General features: G+C 47.3%; 2 protein-coding genes across 2 annotated transcripts in view; one reads left to right on the top strand and one right to left on the bottom strand.

The window, feature by feature from the left end:
* The first annotated feature begins 8,844 nt into the window (after window positions 1-8,844).
* On the top strand, window positions 8,845-20,729 carry Mthfd2 (methylenetetrahydrofolate dehydrogenase (NADP+ dependent) 2, methenyltetrahydrofolate cyclohydrolase). The gene is made up of 8 exons (XM_055596493.1): window positions 8,845-9,017; window positions 13,441-13,625; window positions 14,658-14,780; window positions 15,408-15,560; window positions 16,284-16,391; window positions 17,338-17,430; window positions 17,864-17,989; window positions 19,635-20,729. The coding sequence occupies exons 1-8, from the start codon at window positions 8,917-8,919 to the stop codon at window positions 19,796-19,798; spliced, it is 1,053 nt and encodes a 350-aa protein (XP_055452468.1). The 5' UTR covers window positions 8,845-8,916; the 3' UTR covers window positions 19,799-20,729.
* Window positions 20,730-22,115: 1,386 nt separating this feature from the next.
* Window positions 22,116-25,482, bottom strand: part of Slc4a5 (solute carrier family 4 member 5) — a 73,825-nt gene continuing 70,458 nt past the window's right edge. The window contains exon 26 of the mRNA XM_055596453.1: window positions 22,116-22,857. The gene's annotated coding sequence lies outside the window, so the exon portion shown is untranslated. The remainder of the gene's footprint in view (window positions 22,858-25,482) is intronic.

Below are 25,482 nucleotides of genomic sequence, written 5' to 3'. Positions count from 1 at the left end.
TTCTCTGAGAAGAAAAGGAGGAGGTACAGGGGGAGGAGAGGGGAGAGAGAAGGACTGAGAGGAAAAGAGGGAGGGGAACTTCCTACCCAGATGTAAATTTAATTAATTAATGAAAAAATGACAGAATTAAAGAACTGCAAGTTTTGTTTTGTTTTCTTTTTCCCTTTTAATGAAATTATTCTTGTAATGGGTCTTGTAAGTTGTAGAATTGTTGTAAGTTGTAGAATAGTTTTAGAATATTCTTGTAAGTTGTAGAATTATTAAATCTATGGGGGGAAAAAACAGGTACTTTCTAGAGAAGGTCAGCCTTAGGGAGAAAGCCTTAGGATTAAGGGGAAATCTCCGGTCAATACAATCCACTAAGGGGTCAAAGATAATGTTTCCCAGTGAGTGAAAGGAGAGGAGAAGAGAAATAGATAAGTGCTGTTGCTTGCTACAGGACCCACGCAGACAGGGCTCAAACAAAGCCTGGGTGCTTTGTCCTCGCTGGCTCCGCAGGATGGAGAGATAGCTTCAGACCATCTGGTTAGGGCAGATGTGGCAAACAGAAGGTAAGTATATTGAAAGGACCATCCCGTCCCACCACTTCTGAACTGCTCCCCACCCTGCCCCCATTCCTGTTCACCATTTGGTTCCCCTTTTGAGCTTCCTTAGGCAAAATTTGCAACCTTAACTTTTCATTCTATGTAAGCACCCCACACCCTCATTTGCAGAACTCCAGCATGACCCTACCCTCACCCACACAGAGCCTCTTCCCCCAACTTTGGACACTTCCAGCTCCTACCTTTCCCAGACAGCTGGTGCTATCTGGGGCTTGCTTTTTAGACTCCTCACAGGTGAGTGAACAGAGACATTAAGGCTTCTAAGCTGTTCCTGCTCCTTATCTCAGGTTGCAGACTGTGAAAGAGAAATCTCAATTTATCAGGGGGGAAAAAAACCACTCATGCCATATGGAGGTTTCTATTCTGTAAATGACCTAAAGTCCCTGGTCAGACTTCTGTGTTTGCCATATGTATCTAGGACAAATGTTAGGCCTCTGTCCTCCTGGAGCTTGCATTGAGTTAGACAAGGTTGGTGTGTGTGTGTGTGTCTGTGTCTTTGTTTATGTTTTGTTTTTCTTTTCTTGTATGTAGATCTCGTGTAACCCAGGCTGAGCCAAAGGTCACCGCGTAAAACATGGGCACAGTGGGTCATGTTTTTAATCTCAGCACTTGGGAGGCAGAGACAAGCAGATCTCTGTGAGTTTAAGGACAGCAGGGTTATGTAATAAGATTCTGTTTTCAAAAACAAAAACCATAACACAGGCCTACCATGTCTGAGGATATCCTGGAATTTCTGAGCCTCCTGACTCGGCCTTCCAGACATGCACAGTTCTGTGCGATGCTGGGAACAGGGCCCCAGGCTTCAGTGCACTGACTGAGCTGCGCCTTGGCCCTGACAGAGTGGATAGCAGTCCAGTCCAGCGGTCACCCCAGTACATGGTACATAGTTGCAAATCATGGCACTAGGATGAGGAAAAGCACAAAATTGATAAAATTCATTGGAAGATTGACAGGAGAGATAAAAATAGGCTACTCAAGTTAGCATCACATATGCTGAAATTGGAACAGTAAAGAGAATTAGTGTGGTCCTTGTGTAAGAATGACATGCAAATTTCTGGTATTTACTGCCAAGCTTAACAGCCTAAGTTTGACCCAAGTGGAGGAGAGAACTGACTCCCACAAGTTAGCCTCTGGCTTTCATATACATTGTAACCCCAACCCCAACACACACACAAAAGTTTAAAGGGGGGGGGGCTAGGCCAGGTGTAATGGTGATACACACCTTTTATCCCAGTACTTGGGAAGTAGAAACAGGCAGATTTCTGTGAGTTCAGGGCCAGTCTGGTCTACATAGTGAGTTCCAGGACAGCAAAAGCTTTATAGTAAGATCCTACCTTAAAAACAATCAAATAAACAAAGCAAAACAAAACAAACTGGAAAAATTAAGTGTTACTGAAGCTAAAGCCCCAGAAAATGAGATTGTCCAGTGCGAGGTGGGGGTGAGAGGCTCAGAGCTGAACACATGACCTATGTGCAAAGGCTTTGAAGCAAGCAGGAATGTTCTCTGTTCGCTACTGAAAGAAGAACTGAAAGAATGAAAAAAGCCAGCCTGATGAGACTGTGACAACCCAGACGTTAAGTAAAGGAAAAGGAAACCAGTCATCCAAAAACTTGGCCTCTTTATAGGAAGGTGTACAAACATTGAAAGGCTTTTTGAAGCCTGAGGCTGTGTGTGTGTGTGTGGGTGGGTGGGTGGGTGGGTGGGTGGGTATGGGTGTATGGGTGTGGGTGGGTGGATGTGTGTCTGTGGGTGTATATACAGGTGTTTGCAGGTGCCTATGGAGAGAATGTATTTCTCTGTCACTCACCATCTCTTAGTTTCTTCCTTCCTTCCTTCCTTCCTTCCTTCCTTCCTTCCTTCCTTCCTTCCTTCCTTCCTTTCTTTCTTTCTTTCTTTCTTTCTTTCTTCTTTTCTAACAGTCTTTCTCTTCGTATCGCAAGCTGGCCTAGAACTTGATATGTAGATGAGGCTGGCCTCAAACTTACAGGGAGCTGTCTGTCTCTGACTCTGGAGTGCTGGGATTAAGGTGTGTGCCACCATACCCAACTTAAAAAGCTGACATAAAAATATTGATTTTATATGATTATTTTTAACCATGCACATGTGTGTATATGGGGTGGGGGGGACATGTGCAGGAGTACAAGAGCCTGCAGAGGCTCGAGGTTGGACGCTCCTAGAGCTGAAGCTTCAGGCAGCTGTGAGCTGCCTGGGTGACGGAACCTGGCCTCCAGTCCTCTGCAAGAGCAGTATGCACTCTTAACTGCTGGGCCATCTCTCCAGCTTTTGATCACCTGAAGTTATGAGACAGAGTTTCATTACACCTAGAACTCATCGATTAGACTCCATTAGCTTGCTCAGGAGCTCCAAGGCATTCCTGTATCCACTTCCCAGCCCTGGGTTACAGACACGGCTGTTACAAGGGTGTTGGGGATCCAGCTAAGCCATCTCCTCAGCACCCACTTACTCTTTAGAAAGGGAACCAGATACAGGTGAGGGGACTCACAGCTGTAATCACAGTGTAGAAGAGCTGAGGCAGGAAGATTGCTACATAGCAAGACCCCATTAAAAGAAAAAAAAAAGCATACAAAACCCCGAAAGTCCAGGAGGCCACGGAGGTGGTTCAGTGGGTAAAGGTACTTGCAGCCAAGCGTGGTGACTTGAAGCCTCAGAACTTACACGGTGGCAGGAGAGAACAGACTCCCGAAAATTGTCCTCTGGCCACACATGCCCCATGATGCACATGTGTACACACACACACACACACACACACACACACACACACACACAAAACACACACACACACACGCACACACACGCACACACACACACGCTCACCAATTTTTACATTAAATAAAGTTATTGGAGATGAAGTTGATGGGGACTTAGGAGTTAGGTAGATGAAACAAATTAAATCTATTTTGCAAAGAAATTCTGCAAGTTCTGAGCAGGCTTGACAAGGAAGGTTAGGAGGACATGGAAAAGGAAAGACGTTCTCACCCCAGGAGCGTGGTTGAAGCCTCTTGCCAGCTGAGGTTCAAGAATTTCAGAACAATTGACATTTGTTTGAGTCCTTTCTCCACTCCCAGCAGTAAACTTGCGGTTTTCTTGGAATTTCACCAGAAACCCAGTTGACAGCAAATGATATGTCCTAACTCCCTTGAACAACCCTGACGCCTCTTGTTCTTACTTTATTACATTATGATCTTGCCCAAGGCAATCTCCAGAGTGATTTCATAATCTCACTTGTCAAAAGGAGAAAATGTCTTAGTTAAGGTTACTGTTTCTATGATGAAACACATGACAAAAGCAGCTTGGGTAAGAAAAGGGTTTATTCAACTTACACTTCCATATCACTGTTCATTGAAGGAAGTCAGGATAGGAACTCAAACAGGGCAGAAACCTGAAGGTGGGAGCTGATGCAGAGGCCATGGAGGGTGCTGCTTGCTGGCCTGTTCCTCATGGCTTGTTCTTATAGCACTTAGGACTACCTGCCCAAGGATGACACCACCCACGGTGGGTTAATCACTAATTTAAAAATGCCCTACAGCAGGACCTGATGGAGGCATTTTCTCAACTGAGCTTCTCACTTTTCAGATAACTCTGGCTTGTGCCAAGTTGACAAAACTAGCCAGCACCAAGGTGCTGGTGAGAAGGCTCAGTGGGTAGAACACTCGCTGTACAAGCAGAAGGACCTTATTTGGATCCCTGCCCCCCTGCAAGTGCCAGGCAGGTGTGATGCTCTGTCTAGATCCCAATGCTCAGGATGCAGAGACAGGAAATGCCCAGGGCCAGCTGGCTTACTGGACTAGCCGAACTGGCAAACTCCGGGTTCAGTCAGAGTCCTTCCCGCAACACATAAGGGGAAAAGGAGTCAATGAAGTCACCAACATTATTAACTTCTGGCCTCTACACACACATCTCCCCACATCACAGATGTGTATGCACTCACAGGCCAAGGAAAAAAGAGCGTGGGGAGAGAGCAGGGAGAGTAAATGAAATCAAAACTGGCTAAAGAACATCTTGTTAAACGAATGACTTACTTTTAAATATAACGCCATGGGAAGCACAGAAGCAAGTCGTTTTATTAAGCATTTTAAAAAAGCCACACTAGGAAGTCAGGTGTGATGGATAATGCCTGTATCCCTAGCTAACAGCAGACTGAGGCAAAAGGATCATGAATTTGAGGCTACTCTCTGGGCTACATAGCAAGGAAGGAAGGAAAGGAGGAAGGGAGGAAGGGAGGAAATAAAGGAAGAAAGGAAGAAAAAAGATGGGGTTGGAGAGATGGCTCAGTCAGTAATGAAGTGCTAGTCACACAAGCACGAGGATCTGAGTTCAAATCCCAAGACCCATGTGACAAACCCATTTGTGCTCGTGCCTGTAGTCCTAAAGTGATTGGGCAGAGAGAGACAGAGGATCCCTGGAGCTTGATCAGCCTAGCTTCAGATTTTGTGAGGTACGCTGTCTCAGGAGCATAAGGCAGAGTGGTCTCCATGTGCTCCTGTGGTCATATACCCCCAAAAAGGTGCACATGCTCAGACAAATGCACACACAAGAAGGGTGCAATGAGGTGGAGAGTGCTCGAGGAGCAACCCCATGTTGACCTCTGACCTACACGCTCGTGCACGTGCACATACACATACAGACATGGGCACAAAGTAAATGTGGAAGTATGTACGACTGTATTTAAACCATTCAGATACTCTGAAAGAACTCATATTTTAGGCTGTGCTGGTGCATGCTCTTACTCCCAGCACTTGGGAGGCAGAGGTGGGTGGATCTCTGAATTCAAGGCCGGCCTGGTCTACAGAGTGAGCTCCAGGACAGCCAGGGCTACACAGAGAAACCCTGTCTCAAAAAAATTTTTAAATATCATATTTGGGAAAAGAGAACTTTCAAAGTTTTGCCAAGTGGTAAGATGGCTAGTCTTCTTCAAACTTTTAAAAAAAATTTATTCTTGAGTGCCTGGTACCCATGAAATTTACAAGAGAGCATCAGATCCCCTAGAACTGGAGTCAGGGATGTTATGAGCCACTGTGTGGGTGCTGGCACCTGAAATTTCATCCATGTATACCATGTATGCCATGGATCTTTATCATATCACATCAACTCCTTCCCTCCAAACTGCCCACGCAGCTCCTGCCCAGTGTTGTGTGTTTCCTCCTTCCCTAATAAGGCCCTGAATGGAGTTAGCGCCGTCCATCTGCACACAGCTGTGGTGTCATTGCTTAGGCATACGTGGCCTGCCCTCAGAGAGAAGACACCTGTTTTCATTCCCGTTTGTTTGTTTGTTTGTTTGTTTGTTTCTGTCATGCAAGCCCAGATAATCAGAAGATGCCACCTGACTGAGGTCAGCTGGGGAGAGTCAGAGCGTGCAGGCACATGGCCTGCAGGCCACATGTGGGCCCATGCAATCCCCCACCCCCGCCACTGACTGTGGGTTCTCAAGGCCATACCCTTTTTCTTAGGTTTTTCTTTTATTCATAGCATAGGTGCCTCATCCAAAGCCTCGAGAGCTCAGAAACACTACTGTTTTTTGTAAATTTTGAAATAATTTCAGACATACAGGTGACAGAGTGCAAAGAATACTTGTAGAGCCCCAAGTGTGACCAGCTCACACTTGGCCGTTTGTTTTAGCCAATCGTTTTGGTTTTGTTTTTCCTCTCACAAATAGATATTGCCATCAAGTAAAAGTGTTGTTTGGTTGTTTTTATTTTTGTTGCTGTTTGTTTTGAGATAGAGTTTTACTCTATAAAGCAGATTAGTGTGAAGCTCTGTAGCCCAAGCTGGCCTCAAACTGATGGTAATCCTCCTACCTTAGTTTCCTCAGTGTTGGGGTTATTGTAGGCTTTCTTTGTTTGTCTGTACATTTTAAAATTATAATTAGTTTTTAAATTGTGGGGGGTGTGCCCATGTGGGCACGTGTTCAGGATTCAGTTCTGAGTCACCCGTTGCACTTCATGACCATGAACTTTAATCTAGAACTTTAATCTCCTTGTTCTACCATGATCTTGGCGCTTTTGAAGATGGAAATTGGCAAACATCATACAGTGACTTTTTTCCTTGTAAATAGATTATGGTCTATCTTATTCCAAAGGTTCAAAGGTTTTTTCTTTTGCTGGACTGTCCCATGGTTTCTCTTCTGCAAGTGGACATGAGAAATACCTAGCACTTTTTAGAGGATTCGTTGCTTCATTTTTTTCTTTGCGGTGACACATCACGGGACCAGAAGGAACCTCAGGGAAGAAGCATTCTACTAGTGTGGCTTGGTGGCACAGGGCCCCGTCCTGTGTGGGGGTGCAGAGCTGCTGCCAGCTGTCCTAGTCAGGAGCCTGAGGCTGCTGGCTCACACCTCAGTGGACCAGGAAGCAGTGAGACGGGAGCACAAGCAGACTTTTTCCTTTTGATCCCCAGCCCCTGGGATGGGAGGACATTTCCTCCTCCGCTAAACCTCTCACAGACACACCATGAAGTTCACTCTAAATCCATGGAAGATTAACCATCAGTGGAATTCTACTTGTTTAGGAAAGTTGCGAAATTAAAATTTCAGATTTGTTTACAACTATCAAGTAACTCATTTTTGTCAATGTCTCATATCAAGGCCACAAACTGTTTATCCCATTAATGGTAATGTTAATTTTAATCCTTTTTTTTTTTTTTTAAGGGTATGGGCTGGAAGGGAGGCTCAGCAGTTAAGAGCACCCGCTGCTCTTCCAACCGGAGTTCCATTCCCAACACCCACATGTCGACTCACAACAGGCCGAAATTACAGTCCGAGGGATCCAATGTCTTTTTCTGGCTTCCATAGGCACCAGGCATTCTTGTAGTGCAAAGACACCTGTGCAGATAAAACAGTCATACACATAAAACACTGGAATCAAGTATTAAAAATTACATTAAGTTCTTTTTTATTTTTATTAATTACACTTTATTCATTTTGTATCCCCCCATAAGCCCCTCCCTCCTCCCCTCCCGATTCCACCCTCCCTCCCCTTCTTCACGCATGCCCCTCCCCAAGTCCACTGAGAGGGGAGGTCCCCCTCTCCTTCCTTCTGATCTTAGTCTATCAGATCTCATCAGGAGTGGCTGCATTGTCATCTTCTGTGGCCTGGTAAGGCTGCTCCCCCCTCAGGGGGAGGTGATCAACGAGCAGGCCAATCAGATTATGTCAGAGGCAGCCCCTCTTCCCATTACTATGTAACCCACTTGGACACTAAACTGCCATGGGCTACCTCTGTGCAGGGGTTCTAGGTTATCTCCACGAATAGTCCTTGGTTGGAGTATGAGTCTCTGGGAAGACCCCTATGTTCAAATTTCTGGTTCTGTTGCTCTCCTCGTGGAGTTCCTGTACGTCAAGTTCTTTATTGTCCCAAATAAAAACCTTAATTTTGTTCATTTTTAAAGTTTATGTGTTTTGCCTGCATGGATCTGTGTTCTCGTGAGCGGTCATATGGTGCAGGGAATGGAACTCCGATCCTCTGGGAGCGCAGCCAGAGCGTTCAACCACTTAGTCATCTTTCCAGCCCCTGGCAAACTTTTTATAAAAGCTTTGTTTTAAAGTATGTGTACGTCACGTGTGTGCGTGGAGGCCCTCGGAGGCCAGAAAGTGTCTGGTTCTTTTTGTGTATGTATGTGTGTGTGTTTGTCACATGAGCAGGCATTGTAGGAGGTTTTGAGCTGGAGTTACAAGAGGTTTTGAGCCATTAGGAGGCTCAGAATTGAATTTGGGTCCTTTGCAACGGCAGTAAGCACTCTAAATCGCTGACTCGTCTCTCCAGCCCCTGTACGGCAAAGGAACATGTAGATAAATATCTTGCTCCTTTTTCAAGTTTCACCCTGTTGTTTTGACATCCTTTGATGATTCCGGATCAATTTCAGTATGATTTTGCCAAATGATGATTTCTTCTTTTAAAAAAATATTTTTGGTGTCTTTCAGGTCCTCAGCACACAGTAGGTGGTTCAGATTTTTGTTGGATGGATGGATGGATAGGTGGGTGGATGGATGGATGGATGGGTGGGTGGGTGGGTGGCTGGGTGGCTGGATGGCTGGCTGGCTGGCTGGCTGGCTGGCTGAATGAATGAATTCCAGAGCCCGTTGTCCTGAGAGGACCACTGCTGCCTCTGGCTAGGGCTTGACTCCTTCAGCCAATCAGAACGTGGTCCCGAATTTACGTAGACTGGAGCCCTCCTATTGGCTCCTCGGCCGGCTCGGAGCCCAATGGGCGCGCGGGGAGGCGGGGCTTCTGCGGGCCGGTGGTATCGCTTCGCGGCCCGCGCGCGCGCTTCTCTCCGGCGCAGGCACCGGCGCGGGCCATGTCTCCAGCCTCCCTGTTATCCGCGCTGGCGGTGCGGCTGCTGCGCCCTGCGCGCGGCGGCCACGCCCGCCTGCGGCTCTTCCACCTGGCAGCAGTGCGGTGAGTGTCGGGGAGCGGGTCCCGGGGTCCCGGGGCGCGGCGGGGACAGCCGTGCTCCCGGAGCATCGTCTAGCCGCGCGGCCGGCCGCCGCCGGAGGGTGTGGCGGGGCGACGTGGCGCAGGGGCGCACGTGGAGAGCGGACGCCTGGCGGGGACCGTCCAGCCGCGGCCGCGGCCAAGGGCGGGAGCGCCGCTCCTCCGGGCCCTAGCGGCCGCCCGGGTTGCTGCAGTCTGATGAAATCCGCGAGCCGGCTTGCTCCGAGGACCGACCTCCCTCCTCCCGGGTGGGTGTGGTCCGCAGGATGCCCGGCCCGCAGCCCACCGCGGAGCCACCGCTGTATAGCCTGGGCTACCGAGCCAACCCATGACCCAGAGTTGTCGGGGCTGCCGGCGCGAGGGCGCATTGTGTTGGGGCTCCGGCGTGGGGCCTCCGCTCTGCACGTGGACCGCCTGGCGGGCACACCGTTCTGAAAGTGTTTGATACCGGGTAAGCCGTACGCTTGAACACCGCTGGAGCCGGGCGCGCTGGGGTTGCTTATGAGCCGGGGGATTGCTGCGGGTTCAAGGCCATCTTGGACGACACAGTGCGTTAAAGGCCAACCACAGGGCTGCAGTGTGAGACTCCTCCCTCTCCAACCTCAAAATAACAATTTTTAAAAAAAATCACAAGTCACAAATTTCGTATGTTTATTTTACCATGATCTTTAAAAGTTGAAAAAAATGACCCCCTCCCCCCCCCAAATGTTGATTGGGGAAAAAAACAAACCCTGAGGAAGGCAGGGAAAGTTCTGTTTGCATTTCCTGCAGGGGGTCATTGAGTTGTCGGCTCTTAAGAAGAGACTGAGGGGTTGTGGATTCCTTCCCCACCTCGGGGCGCCTTGCGGTGCTCCGTAAGAGCACCGCACCTTTGCATTGCCTCGGTCCTGTGCCCTGGAGAAACTAGTGGTTGTTTTTGCCTCCAGCACATCATAGTCTGAGACTGAAACTTTGGAACCGATGAAAGCTGCGCCTTCCACAGTGGGACTTTTGTTCGGGCTGAAGGGGAAACAGGTGTGATTTCCCGAGCGGAGGACCTTAGACATTTCTGGGGCCCTGGTGTTGGGGCGGAGGGTGCTGAGTTGTGGAGGAGTTGCAGCGGCATTATTCAGGGTTTTCTGAGATCTGATCCTGACCGGCCTGCAGATTGGAGCTCCGTTTTTCACTTCCCTGTTCTGCCTTTTCTCTTCCTGAGTTCTGGTCGCGTATGTCTGTGGAATACACGTGCCGGATCCTGTAATTCACTGCCCAAAGAGGTAGAGCGAAGGCTTGCGCTTCGGGCTGGGCTTACGCTTGTCTGCTCTTCTGAGAAGTGTGGGCTCCGAATCGCTGGAGGCCATCTGCGCCAACTGTCCTGCACATTGGATGATGGCAGTGCTCTCCTTTCTGTCCCAGGGATTCAGGAACAAACTCCATGGTCGAAGGGAGAGTGCCGTAGCCTAGGAGATGGTGAACCGAGGAGTCAGTGAGCTTGGTGGCAGCTGTTTTTTACACCTGAAGCTTGTTTGTTACTGTTATCCGGTTTTCTGTATAAAACAGGGTTCTTATAATCCGCACGATAGCCAAGAGTAATTTATGTAAAGGTGTTAGCAAAATAGCTGGTGTTCAATGAGTATTGGCTTCATTTCCCTCCTCGCGGTTTCTCATTACTGGCCCATTAATTAGCAGAACATTTAGCAGCATACCTTGATAGATAGCTGTTTGCCTCCCGGATACTGACTGACTGGAGAATCACTAACTGTTGGTTTAAGAGGAAAATAAATATTACTGACTTGGATTTTAGTTTTGATGTTTATTAGAACTTTATTAGATCTCTTCTTTCTAGCCTGTTTTGCCATTTTAATGGAAACTTTCCTAAACACATCTGTGAAAGCATTTAATATCTAAGTGAACAGACTTAGAATCTATTTATTTATTTATTTTTAAAATTTTGGGTCTGAGCTCAATCTATCTCCGTTTAAGCAGTGACTTGATTTGGCCCTTGGAGAGATGGAGGAAGCATAGTAAATGGCTCGTGTTTTTCATCGCAGTGGGAAGCAGCTCACTGTTAAGTTATGAAAAGTCATTACAGTATAGCCTGAGTTTGTGTTGCTTTGTCTGTCTGTCTGTCTCTCTCTCTTTTTAAATAATTTATTTAATTCTATTTTATGTACATTAGTGTGAAGATGTCAGATTCTTTGGAATTGGCATCACAGTTCTGAGCTGCCATGTGGGTGCCAGGAATTGAACCCGGGTCCTTTGGAAGAACAGACAGTGCTCCTAACTACTGCGCCATCTCTCTCCAGCCTTTTTTTTTTTTCTTAGTAAATTGGCATAACACCCAGAACCTTCACTGAAGCGGAGATTAGGACCTGGAACACTGGCCTCCTCAGAACCCATTGTCCCTAACGTCAGCCGTCATTTTTGGTCCAAGTGCGCTTCTACTGGTTTTTCTGCATTTATGCTTTCCAAAGAAACTTCTCATGAAGTACAAGCTAAATCTTCACCGAGCACAGTGCGCACACGTGTGTGCGTGTATAATTCCTTACTAGTGTGTACACATCTTCCTTATTTCCCCAACCCTTCAGTCTCTCAAGAACTCAGGCTGGCCTTGGACTAGCTGTGTAGCCATAGATAACCTTGGAATGTGAGCTGTGAATGGACAGGGGGATAGAGCAGAGAACCACTTGTGAGGAGGACTCTACCCCAGTCTTAGTTCCTTCCTGTTGCTGTGATAATACCCTGACAAAAGCAACTGTTCAAGGTGATAGTCCGGCATGGTGGGGACCTCCAGGCAGCAGGAACTTTAGGAAGCTGGCGACACGTCCACAGTTAGGATGATTCTTGCTACTCAGCTTTTCTCTGCTTTTGTCTTTCCTTCCCTCCTCCTCTCCTCTCCTTCCTTTCTTCCTTCCTTCTCTCCTTCCCTCCTTCCTTCTCTCCTTTCCTTCCCTCCTTTCTTCCTTCTCTCCTTCCCTCCTTCCTTTCCTCCTTCCTTCATTCTTTCCTTCTCTCCTTTCTTCCTTCTCTCCTTCCCTCCTTCCTTTCTTCTCTCCTTCCCTCCTTCTTTCTCTCCTTCTCTCCTTCCCTCCCTCCTTCTCTCCTTCCCTTCTTCCCTCCTCCTTCCTTCCTTCCCTCCTTCCCTCCAAAGACAAGGGTTTGTTTTTTTTTTGTTTTGTTTTGTTTTTTAAATGTAGTCTAGCTATCCTGGAACTCACTCTATAGACCAGGCCATCTTCAAACTCACAGAGCTCCACCTGCTTCTGCCTTCTCCACACCCGTCTGTCTTTGTCAGAGAATGGTGCCTCCCGTAATTGTATGGGTTCTCCTATCAAGTAAAGCAGGCAAGACGCTGTTTCACTGGCATGTCCAAAGGCCTATCTTCCAGCTGATTCTAGATTCTGCCAAGCTGACAACACTAACCATCACGCCCACTGTCAGAAAGTCCCCAAAAGGGACTGGGCAGTGGCAGGCATTTTGAAATTTGACTTGTCCAGTATGGTGTTTACTGATCCAACCACATGATATAATTTATATATAATCAAGTCCTCTCCATTATTTTAAACATTTGTAGGTCTTTATTTCCTGTTATTTCATAAACAATATATTATGTAACAACTGTTCACATAGAATTGCATTGTGTTAGGTTTATAAACAATCCTGCGGCATTTTTAAAAGGGACTTGACTGTAGGTGGGGCGGGCATCTTGGAAGTAGGCTTGAAGAGGGACACCTAGTTACACAGTACTGTCAAACTGAAAGCCCAGTTCACTGGGCTGGAGAGCGGCTTGGTGGTGAAGAGCACCTGTTCGTGCGGAGGACCCAGGTTCTATGCCCAGGGCCCACGTGGCAGTTCACATTTGTCTGTTCTCCAGTCCCTGGGAACCTGATGCCCTCTGCTGACCTCCTTGGCACTGCACCCACATGGTATTACATACAAGCAGGCAAGACCCCCATACGCATGTAATAAAAGTAAACAAACCTTTTTACAAAGGAGAGAATGTTGCTCCGCTCCCTAAGAGATGTGGCCACATATTGTCACACCGTCAGCACCACACAGACTTCAAGTGGAATGTCAGTACATAGAGAAACCTGCTGGCTTCAGAGCAGCGAGGGGCCGGGGAAATGCCCACGGAGTAAAACCTCGGGCATGATGAGGCGGGGCCCTGGGACTTGATCTTACCTGGGCAAGTGCCAGCGGTCAGCAGCGTAAACTTCTGTGCTCCAAAAGGACGCATTCGGCCACCATGACGGCCCTTAAACCATCCTTTAGATCTCACAGGTAAACCCAGCCTTTTTGTGGTGGTGTCCAATAACAACTTTCTCTAGTTGGATGTTTCTTTGTTGTTGTTTTATTTTGTTTTGCAAAGACTCAAGCTACATGTTTGTAACTGTGTCACCTTCTGCAGAAATGAGGCTGTTGTCATTTCTGGGAGGAAGCTGGCCCAGCAGATCAAGCAAGAAGTGCGGGAGGAGGTGGAAGAGTGGGTGGCCTTGGGCCACAAACGGCCACACCTCAGTGTCATTCTGGTTGGTGACAACCCTGCCAGTCACTCCTATGTTCTCAACAAAACCAGGGCAGCGGCTGAAGTGGGTAAGTGCCAGCATCAGAGCCCTACGCTGTCGGCTTGAAGTGTTTGTGTAGGTAAGGCCGCCCTAATGCATGCTGAGTGGCAGCTCACACCGTAATCCCAGTGCTGTGGGAGTCAGGGAGACCAGGGTCAAGGCCAGCCTTGGCCACATAGCAAGTTTGAGGTCATCCTGGTCTCTAAAATCTAAAATACAAAACAAAAAACACCCTCTACAACAAAAGTAAAAACAGAAAACTCAAACACACAAGACTAGTGTGATAAAATTGAACCAAAAACTTTCCTGTGGAAAGAACTGGCCTACTAGAGGGCTTTTGGTGGAGGACGGGTTGTGGCTTTTGGGCTGTGGTCTCGGAGTCTATCCTTAACCTTAACATTTTGCTTGTGACCTTGAGCACATTTTTACATTTGCTTCCCCTGAGCAATAAGAGTCTCTGTGTTGGGTCAGTGAACCGGCTCATGTGTTGGTCATTTAGCCACCTCAGAAGTGAGGACACCAGGTGCTCAGACCACTGACTGTCCCCTGAGCAGACAGACACATTTGAGCCAGCTGCTCTCATATGGTAATCTGCATTGCCTCAAGGACAGACACAAATCTCCCATCCCCCAAAACCTGAGCCCTTTCAGCGAATCAGCCTCAATCAGTGAAGAACTCAAAAGCCACTTCCCAGAAGTCAAGTCATTTCCTTCATACCACTCACTGTCTAAGCACATCACAGAGGCCTCTACATCCTACTGAGGCATTTCTCCCCTCTCTAGCTGGCATTTTATCTGCGTCTCAGGCTCCTTGTCTCAAAATGGGGTCATTGAATAAGGACAGAGCAGTACGTGAGTGGCCCTGAGCTCGTGTTGGAGTATGCTGTCTGGGAAGGGTCTTGTGGGCAGCTCGCTTAGTTCCCATGGTGGGCGCCCACTTCGATGCTCGTTTTGGTGCTCTCTCCCCCGCTCCCAGAGGAGAACTTAGTGTTTATTCGAGCCCTACGGTGTGGAGCTGTGTACCTCCACATTCTCTTAAGCCTTGACCTGTCTTACGCTAGGAATCAGCAGTGAGACAGTTGTGAAACCAGCCTCAGTTTCGGAGGAAGAGCTGTTGAATTCAATCAGGAAACTGAACAGTGATGAGAACGTCGACGGCCTCCTTGTTCAGCTGCCACTCCCAGGTGAGTTTTGAGCTTCAAAAGATACAGTGATTTGGGCTGGAGAGATAGCTTGGTGGTTAAGAGCACTGGCTGTTCTTCCAGAGGACCCAGATTCAATTTCCAGCACCCACATGGTAGTTCTCAACTGTCCCTAACTCCAGTTCCAGGGGATCTGATGCTCTCTTCTGGTCTCCATTGGCATCAGGCACAAACCTGGTATATATACATTTGTGCAGGCAAAACACTCATACACATTAAAAAAAAAAGTATTTTTAAAAATAAGTAATGCTTTCTGGGCAGTGGATGGCTCTGCTGCTGTTTGAAGTGCCTAAAATACTCACTCTTTCACTGTTTTCACGGTCCCATCCAGGCTGGCCGAAGACTTGCAGCAGTCCTCCTGCCTCAGCCTTCGAAGTGCTGGGGTGAGTGATCACGGTCCCGCCTGGTAGCCTGACAGAGATCTTGATATAAAAGATGCTGGAAGGAAGTGGTGGGGGAGAGTACCGTTGGCCGTGGTATTTGACTTAGGTTTCCTGCACCCTCATTCTGTGCATCTCCCTGTCAAGTCAGAGGGAGTGGTTGTCACAGTGAGCCAAACGCCCTGGAGCAGGGCAGCCTTTACATCATAACCGCGACTTCTCTTTTCAGAGCACATCGATGAGAGGAAGATCTGCAACGCCATTTCCCCTGACAAGGATGTTGATGGCTTTCATGTCATTAACGTGGGGCGGATGTGCCTGGACCAGTATTCAATGCTGCCGGCCACCCCGTGGGGTGTGTGGGAGATAATTAAGAGAACCGGTAGGTGTGTGTTTGAGTCGCATTTCTGTTAGGATTATGAAAGTAGTGTAGGCTGGGCAGCCCCAGTCTGAAAATCTGAGGCCTATCCAGTGCTGTTAGTTTGATGCGTAAATAGAAGTGATGCAGATATTCCCAAATCTGAATAACTCCAGCACTGGGGCATCCCCAGCCCCATGTACGTTGGGTAAGGGATATTCAACCTGTAATCAGACCTCCCCCACCCCCAGCCCGCAGCCCAGGCTCCCACTCTCCAGGGCTCACCTCCTGGCTGTTGCTTAGAATGGCTCTGCTCTATTCTACAGGCCTTGGAGAAGGAAGTATAAGGGTTAACAATGGCCACAGCAGGGATCCCTGGGGCAGTTTTTGGTTTGGAGGGCTTCTGTGTTCTCTGCACTTTCTCTTCGAGGCTTCTGTAGCCCTGATCGGCTGATACTCTAATGATTGGATTCATGACCTAGGCCACCTCTGCTGCATGTTCTGAGACAAACCAGGACAACTCTAAGTGCAAATCTATATATTTGATCGATTCACTTCTTGTGCGACCAGCTCTAAAAAATTCAAGTTCTGAGTAAAGCATGGATGTAGGCAATGAGACATTTTCAGATGTGGCTTTGATTATATTTATTCAGAGTTGGTGTCTGTGCTGTGCCATTTGATACACGCACACACGCGTGTCTGTGTTTGTGTGTGTGTGTGTGTGTTTATTGTTGTTTCTTTTTGCAGGCATTCCGACCTTAGGGAAGAATGTGGTGGTAGCTGGCAGGTCAAAAAACGTTGGAATGCCAATTGCGATGTTGCTGCACACGGACGGAGCCCACGAACGGCCTGGGGGTGAGGAAGTTACCCTTCCTGTTGTGTGAGAACTCTCAAAAGCCATCCTGTGACCACTGTCAACACTCAGAAAATAGCCATCATGGAAGGCTGCACTCAGTGCCACCAGGGGTCCTGGATCTGGACTCAGACAGATGTTAGCTTTGAATAAAGCTTGGTTGTAGGCAATTAGAAGTTGTCAGCTATGGCTTGGACAGCACCAGCAGCTTTCTTACACAAACAAAGCTGGTATTCTGCTGTGTGTCATTTGGGAGGAAAAGAAACACGCTCTTGCTGAGGAGCGAACTGACAGGACGTGTTATGTCATGTTTCGTTAAGTTCATCTAAAAAAACGATAAGTCAGGAATTGCATGAAATGTAATAATGAACTTTGTGCCCAAAGCAAAACTGCAGTTTCAGGTACCTTTTGGCATTATTAAAGAGCAAATTCACCTTGAGTAATTCTGGTGATTTTTTCTTTTTTTTTTTTTTAGAAGAGGCAAAACTCTTTTAAAGTCTTAAGAAATAGGAATTGGAACAAATATGATTACATATGTCACCAAAGGATAGAGTCTAGAACAGTGCTAGATGCCATATCAGGTGTTAACGTGTTTAAATTTTTATTTCATTTATTTCTGTGTGTGTGTGTGTGTGTGTGTGTACGCGCGCGCGCACGGATCTGAGAGTGTGAGAGAGAAAGCATGTGTGTTCTCTTTTGTCCTGAGGTTTGGGGTTGGACTCAAGCTATCAGGAATTGTGGGAATACTTGGCAGGCCTGCTTACCCCTTGACCTTTCTCTTGCCCTAAGTATTGGCTTTAAGAGATAAATGACAATTAGCCATCTAGAAATTGTGCCAAGACCATGATTTTCCAGAGGCGCTGAGTTTCTGCATTGCTGCAAATGGCTGAAACCTACCTCCATCCCTGCCTGGATTTGCAACTCAAGGCATGTGTTTTCGCCTCTCAGGTGATGCCACAGTTACAATCTCTCACCGACACACTCCCAAAGAGCAGCTGAAGAAGCACACGATCCTCGCGGACATTGTGGTGTCTGCTGCTGGTAAGAGCTCCAGAGAAGTGTCCATAGAAAAGTGTGTATGTGTATATCCGAGTTGCCTGAGCATTCGCCCGCCACCTGCCACTCCACCAGCTCTCCTCAGCGCCGATGCTTTGAGATGCCTGCAAGATGGAGCTGAAGCTGCAGGTGGAATGCTTGACCTGCCACTCAGTTGTAGCCTGGAGGAGGGTACTTCTAACCCTCAGAGTATTTCCACATGGTGTTTAAATGCTTATAACACATGCTAGTAAGTTCTTCCAGTTACCCGCCTATAGTAGCCTGTGACTGTAATGCCCTCTTTTGGCCTCCATGCGCACTGCAGGCACGCGGTGCAAAACATTTGTGTACGGAAAAGCAATGAACCTAAAACGAGTGACAGTTTACAAATGAAGTGTGCTGCCTTTGGCCCTGCTGATTGTTTGCTCTCTGTCACCAGGCATTCCAAATCTGATCACAGCGGACATGATCAAGGAAGGGGCAGCAGTCATCGATGTGGGAATAAACCGAGTTCAAGATCCTGTCACCGCAAAGCCCAAGCTGGTTGGAGATGTGGATTTTGAAGGTAGTTAGTATAGTTTTTTGAAAACATAAATCTGTAAATAAATACTATCTTTCATGGGCATTTAGGACGGATCATTTTCTTTTCACTTTTTTTATAACATTTTTTGTTTTGTTTTTCTTTCGAGACAGGTTTTCTCTGTGTAGCCCTGGCTGTCCTGGATTTGCTTTGTAGACCAGGCTGGCCTCAAACTCAGAGAGCCGCCTGCCTCTGCCTCCTGAGGGCTGGGGTTATGGGCATGCGCCACTGCACCCAGCATATAGTTTTTAAACTTGTATTATTTTGGTAATATTGTTTAAATCACTTACTTACAGCGTGTGTATGGGCACAGGAATATGTTTGTGTTTGCATGTGTGTGGAGGCCTGAGGTTTACACTGGAGTCTTCCAGGATTGTGCTTTACCTTCTTTCAAGAGGCACCACCATGCCTGGCTATACATGCCATTTTTTTTAAAGAACTGCGTGTATGTGTGTTGTGTGTGGGTGTGTTGTGTGGGTGTGTTATGTGTCAGTGTTGTGTATTTGTTGTGTGTCTGTTGTGTTTCTGTTTTGTGTGTAATCGTGTGTGTGGTGTTCCTGTGTTATGTGTTATGTGTGTATGCTATATGTATGTGTCTACATGTTACGTGTGGAGTGTGTATGATGTATGTGTGTGTATATTGTGGCTGTATGTGTTATTATGCATGTGTGTGTTGCATATGTATGTTGGTGTGTGTTACGTGTGTGTCTGTCTGTATATCACTGTGTGTGTCCTTCGTGTCTTCAGTTCATGCCTTGGAGTGTTTTCCTAGAGCTTGCTGGTGTCCAGGCTGGCTGACTAGTGAGGCCCAGGGATCTTGTTATCGCCTCCCAGCACTGGGGCTGCAGGCACGCGCCCCACACCTGGCTTTTTACATGGGTTCTGAGTTTGTACAGCCAGTGCCTTACAACTGAGCTGTGCCCTGGCCTATAGGTGCTGTTTAAAAGAACAAATTCTAAAACTAAAGATTGATTTTGTATGTATGGGTGTTGGAACTGCATGTATAGGTATGTGTAACATGTGTGTGCCTGGTGCTGAAAGATGCCCTGGAGCTGGAGTTAGGGATGGTCATGAGCCACCGTGCTGGTTCTGGAAGGCCAGCCCACTTCCTCTGCAAGAGCAGCCAAGGCTCCTAACCTTTGCACCATTCCTCCAGCCCCAGTGATGCTGTTTTCCCTACCCAGTTTGAAGCTAACAAAGGTTCTTACACTTTTTCCCCTTTTTCTTCTCTCCCCTCAGTCCTTCCCTGTTGCTTGCCCTCCCCGCCACCCACCTCTCCTCTTCCTCAGAAGAGGGGGGGTCTCCCATGGATATCAGCTCTCATTTTTTAAGACTTATTTATTTATTTATTTATTTTATGTATATGAGTGCTCTGACAGCATGCACACCTGCACACCAGAAGAGGGCATCAGACCCCAGTATAGACAGTTGTGAGCGACCATGTGCTTGCTGGGAACTGAACTCAGGACCTCTGGAAGAGCAGACAGTGCTCTTAACCACTGAGCCATCTCTCCAGCCTGGCTCTTACATCTTATTGCTCTTCTTTGAACGCTTTTCTTTCATAACAAATGATACATGTAATCTTTGCCACACGTATCTGACGTAGCTTGCCTGTCTTGTTTCTACGCAGGAGTCAAGAAGAAAGCCGGTTATATCACTCCTGTCCCTGGGGGCGTTGGTCCCATGACGGTGGCCATGCTAATGAAGAACACCGTTATTGCTACAAAGAAAGTGCTGCGGCCTGAGCAGATGGAGGTGCTGAGGTCCCAGCAGCGCGGGGTCGCCACCAACTAGCAGCGCTGTGCCGGCCTGAGGCAGAGCGGGCCACAGCGGGCAGGGTTTCTAAGTTATTCTGTTGAAATGGTTTAAGATGATGTTTGTATTTATTGAAAGCTTAACCGAGTGTGTGTGGGTGTGAGTGAGCGAGTGCACGCATGGCTCTGCAGGACCTCACCAGGGTGCCCATCAGCGCCCTGCTTTTGACCTGGTGATGCATGGAAGACATCCTTACGCTGAGAAGAGGAGCTGAACTTCATCAAAAAGTCTGCCTTTTGGGGCTCTCATTCCTCAGTGCTATTCCAATGCCAGTTGATGACCCATCTTAGGTCCCAAGCCTTTGAATTCAACTTTCAAACCAAAGGAAAACTTCGAGAAAACTACGGGAAAGGAAGAAATGGCTGCGCTGCGAGAGGACGGGGCACTCCGTCACTTTCTGTGCACGCCAGCGCGTGACCAGATCTCCCTGCGGGAGCTCAGTCGGCTGGGTTGGTGGACGGAAGCCCTGCCAGCTGATTCGCTGGGGAAGCTTCAGGCTCTCCCCACTCACTGTTACCCTCTTTCTGTGAGCTTGCCCTATTTTGGTTTTCTAGGATCAAAAAGCTCATTTTATAAATGATGTGTTGTCATGTTCTGCTTTTGCGGTACATTTAAACTTTAAATTTCAGACTGCTAGAGAGTGTGTCTGTTTTCTCTGGCATATGTCTTGAGGCCTGTCTTTTGAAAAACAAAACTTGGGTGCAATAATCATGAGGGCAGCTCGTGTGAAACAACTTGCCACCAAAGAACTATCGGCAGCTGTGTGCGAATCTTTCATGTACCCAGTTGGCTCTCCTGAAAGGTATCGAGGAGCTTGAGTTAACAGAAGGTTTAATCAGATTTTCATATTAAAGGGTATTGTTGCTGTTGCTGGGTTTTTTGTTTTTAAATAAAACACATCTGTCTGGTGTGGAGTGAGTTTCTGAAATGCTGTCTTGTTTCAGTCAGACCTAACCCCTCACTGTTTCTACCTGATATTCCAGCCAGCTGTTCCAAGATTACGCACACCCTATGAGGAGCTGTGAGTGAAGCAGGGTATCTGCTAACCATTCCCTCCACTCATACAGCACTCACTACAGAGGACTGGCCTGCGTGCAGAATTCTCAGCGCACGTGCCCACGAATGCTGTAGATCCTGTCATCCCTGCTGTGCAAGTGTGGTCAGCTGGGCGGTGCACGCTGAGCGGTCGTCTCTGAGCGTTCCCACGGGGGTCTGGGCTTAGGCTGGAAGACTCAGCTCTTGCTCTAGGCAGCCAGGTAGAATGAGGAGGGCGAGCCCTGCAGTGTTGACCTATTTTCATGTTCCTCTGCCAGTGGCTTTCTTCTTTACACTTGCTGTGGGCTTATGTGTGCCATGTGCATGCTGTACTTGTGGAGGCCAGAAGAGGGCCTTAGGCCCCACACCCCCTGGAATCCGAGTTCAGATAGTTGTGAGTCATGTGGGCGCTGGGAAGCAAACTCAAGCCTTCTGCGAGAGCAGCAAGTGCTCTCACCCACCGAGCCATCTCTCCAGCTCCCTTGCTAGGAATATTTCATAAGTCGGGGATGGTCCGTGTTCTAGGCAACAACTGTTGGCCCCCCTCAGTTATTAAACATGGCACATGATAAGCAGACACAATTACGGTTTATTGAAGTGCAGTTTACATTAGAAATGGAAAATAAATTCCTAAGTAAATGGAGAATAACACCAACATATTAAAGGCTACCAAGGCTAAAGTGTTCATGTATATACAAAATATAAATGATATTTAAGGTAAAAATTACATGGATTGGTATACATCAGCCGTTTCCAGCTCATTTGATTAACGAAGCACGCTTCCCTCTGAGTCTGGACCATGCTACGGTTTAATCTGGATGGGGTGCTATCACACATCAGTGAAGCTTTGAGACGTGTGTTGCTGGCTCTCCCAGGATTGGTACAGAGGAAGATAAACACTTTTATCTGGGAAAGGGTTTGGATCAGTGAAGAGCTTGGCAGTCTAACTCCAGTTGGGAATGGTGTTTCTTCCAACCACTTGAATAGTACTAGTTCGATTACAAACAGCTGCCTAACCAGCAATGTTCGTGAGATTGGGAGTTTGGGCTTTAGCTGTTGCAGAATTGTGCAGGGAAAAAGGGGGTGCTATTCAAATGCACCATAAGTGGACTCCAGGTTATGATGCCAGCGACATTTAAAAGGTCATTTTTTGGTTGACCTAATGTGGCTTCAGAGTTCAGTTTGTGAGCACTATTTTGCCTTAAAAACAGTTCGCTCAGAGCCAGGTAGATCTCTGAGTTCGGAGGCCAGCTTGATCTACATAGGGAGTTCCAGGAAAGCTAAGGGTACATAGAGAACACCCATCTCAAACAAAAACCATCCATCCATACACAGGTTCTTCCACTAATAATTTTAGGATTGAGTTTTCAGAGCTCACTGTACAGAGGCCCTAACGTGAGCCACAGGAGGGGCTGATAGGCCTCCCGGGCATTTGCCAACATCAACCCTGCAGAACACACTCAGACCTTCAAGTCATTTAGATTTCCACCTAACCTTTAAAAGACACTACATTGGTATTTATTTTAAATAGAAGATACTAAATCAGTATATATTTTAAATATAAGTCCACCACTGCTCATTTATCTTACCTGTAACTTTGGAAAATATTTTCTCTTAGAAGAAGGGTTAGATCTATGCTGGGTGGCATTTTAAGCCAGATGGTTCCGTTTTGGATAGTTTACTAACTGCAAAGGGAAGGAGAGAGCTTTGTGTCTGTTGGATGGCACTAAAAGGCCTCCAGTTCTCTGTCTGGTCAGTGGGTAAGGAGACAAATGAAGGGCTGACACCCTCTAGCAAGGCCAGCCCTCACCCTGTGTCTAGCTGGGAAGAGCCATGTCTGCTAGAGGGTGGTCTCCGTGCCCGCCTCTCTCCCGTAGCCCTCATCTGTGAAGCTGAGGTCAGGCTCCATCTCTATCTTCACCTGTGGCACCATGAAGACGGGACTCCGTGGGTAGCTGAAAGTTGGTGAAGCCGGACAAGAGATTTTGAAGTGCAAGGTGATGCTGAGTAGGACAAAGCAGGAAAGAAGAGTGAGGACCTAGTCTTGGATCTGTTCAGCGCCAGACACAGATCAGGGCTCACAGATCAGGAAAAGTTCTGGCTTTGCTTACCAACTTCAAACAAACAAACAAACAAACAAACAACTATGTGTGTGGGTGTTTGCATGTATGTCTGCGCATCACATGAATGCAAGCTTATTTTTTTAGACAAAAATTCTTACGAGCACTAAGAAGGCAGAGACAGGTGGATCTACGTTCAAGACAGTTTGAGCTACATAAGTGAGACCCTGTCTCGGGAACAAACAAACAAACAAACAAACAACTGTTATGTTTATTTATCTGTGGGTGTTTGGGGTACAAGGGTGGAAGGCAGAGGACAATGCAGAAGTTGATCATCTCCTTCCACCATGTTGGTCTCAGAGCTTAAACTTCAAACATGTTTTGTTTTGTTTTTATAGAAGGGATATACTATGCAGACCAGGTTTAACCTTGAACTTAAAGAGCCTGGCCCGTCTCTGCCTCCCCAGTGATGAGGTTAAAGGCATGGGCTAACATTCTTTGAACTCAGATCACCAGGTGTGGAGGCAAGTGCCTTATAACCTGCCAAGCCATCTTGTTGGCCTTTTTTCTTTGTTTGGTTGTTGATACAGAGTCTCATGTGGCCTCAAACTTTCTTTGTAGCTAAGAATAACCTTGAATTCTTGATCCTCCTGTCTCTCATAGAGGCATGAACTCAGTGCATTCAGAGAACAAAGTGTCCTCTATCTGCTAAGCTTTCAGCCTGTTTTAACCTATTTAAATGGCAGCCACAGTCAACTTCCTGAATCATAAATCTGACTGTATCCTCGGCAGCATGGCAGAGTCCGTGGGCTCAGACTGCCCACTTTTCTAGTTTGATTGCTCACCAATCCCTGTAGGTGTGCTTTCAAATGTTGCCTTAGGCCTGTTCCCACGGCCTGGACTGGCCTCTCTTCCTCTGCTCTGGCCCAGCCTGTGCGTCGGGCAGATCTTTCTGTCCTAGATAAGCTCATCCCCTGAGGTCGCCAGCCTCTGTGTGTGCCCATGCTTGTTCTCACAATGGTGCTGTGCCTTTGTCTGCACGTTTCTCTATGACCCCAAGTATGGTACCTCATGCCTGGCAGGTTTTTAAAAATTTATTATTTTAATATATATAGGTTTGCCTATATATATGTCTGTATACCATATGTGCTTCTTGTGCCTGGGAGTCCAAGAGAGGGGCTCAGATCACCCAGAACTGGAATTACAGATGGTTCTAAGCTGCCCTGTAGATGCTAGGAACCAAATTTGGGCCCTCTGGAAGAGCTGCCGGTGAACTTAAGCTGTGAGCCAGTTCACCAGCCCCGTCTCTCAGCCCCTATCCCTCCAGCTTTGAGGCCTCTCTATGTCTTGCCAGGCCTGGTCACTGAGCCCGGCCTCCTCTGGAGAGAACACCTTCACTTCTGTCTGCTTTCACAGACTGGGGAAACGCCAGTGTGCAGGGCAGGCACCACCTCTAGTGAACCAACTTCTCTGCATTTGTGATCCTGTTCTGTGGCTCTGGGTCATTAAGGTTTTTTAAGTCCCTCTCTCGGTGTAGGCTCTTGTCTGCAGAAGGAGTAGTTAAAGATTTGGTTTAGTAGGAACATCTTGGGGCAGATGGCCAGTGGTTAAAGAGCACTTGTTCTTGCGGAGGAGCTTTTGCATCCATGTTGTTGGCTCCTAACTGCCTGTCATTCCAGATCTGGGGGATCTGCTGTCCTTTTGGCCTCTATAGGCGCCCACACACCCTGACACCGTGACTCCCAAGCAGCTGGAGTCATATCTAGGACCTGCTGCATGGAGCTCTGTCTTCATGCATGACCTCTCATCAAGAATGCCAAGGTATGAGGGCTCCTGGCATCTGGACCTTAAATATTTTCCTGAAAAAAAAAAAAAAAACAAACCCAACTTTTTTTTTTCCCTCTGAGACAGGGTCTCCTATAACCCAGGCTGGCCTTGAACTTGTTTCATAGCAAATGATGATGGCCTTGTACTCCTGATCCCCTGCTTCCTCAGTGCTGGGACTATAGACACGTACCACCATTCTTGATTTTATAAAAGCCAGGGCTTTCTACATGCGGGGCAAGCACTCTAAACACTGAGCTACCTCTCTAGTCCTTTCCCCAAATGTTTCCCTCTCTACCTGATCTTTACTCTCTAGTTGGCTTTTCTCTGTCCCTCTTCCTTCCTGTGACGACTAACCCCGCTGTTGTTTTAGTCCTTGTGTTTTGGTCCTTTGTATGTATTTACCCAAGCTTCTGGTAACGGATAATCTAGCTATGCTTCCATTGTTGTCTATGCTGTTTTTTTTTTTTTTTCTGTGTTGACTTTCAATATTCTATGCAATATTTTGCACTATGTTCCTGTTCTAAAGTTGCATTCCCTTGTGCACTGAAACATGCTGATGTCAATGAGAACACACATTTATTACTTGACCTCCATACCAGACTGCCCATCACCGGTCTCGCAGGTGTGGGCTAGCAAAGCTGACTTATTCCCTTAAGCATTCAGCCTTGCTTAGTCTCTTGTCTGATGCACAAGAGCTTACCTGACATGAGGTCCCGGCCCCGGCCCCAGCTGAGAAGCTGT

The sequence above is a fragment of the Psammomys obesus genome, unplaced genomic scaffold, assembly GCF_907164565.1.
Source record: "Psammomys obesus unplaced genomic scaffold, mPsaObe1.curated_primary_1811, whole genome shotgun sequence".
In the NCBI taxonomy this organism is placed as follows: Eukaryota; Metazoa; Chordata; class Mammalia; order Rodentia; family Muridae; genus Psammomys; species Psammomys obesus.
This window is presented reverse-complemented; position numbering and strand designations above follow the sequence as displayed.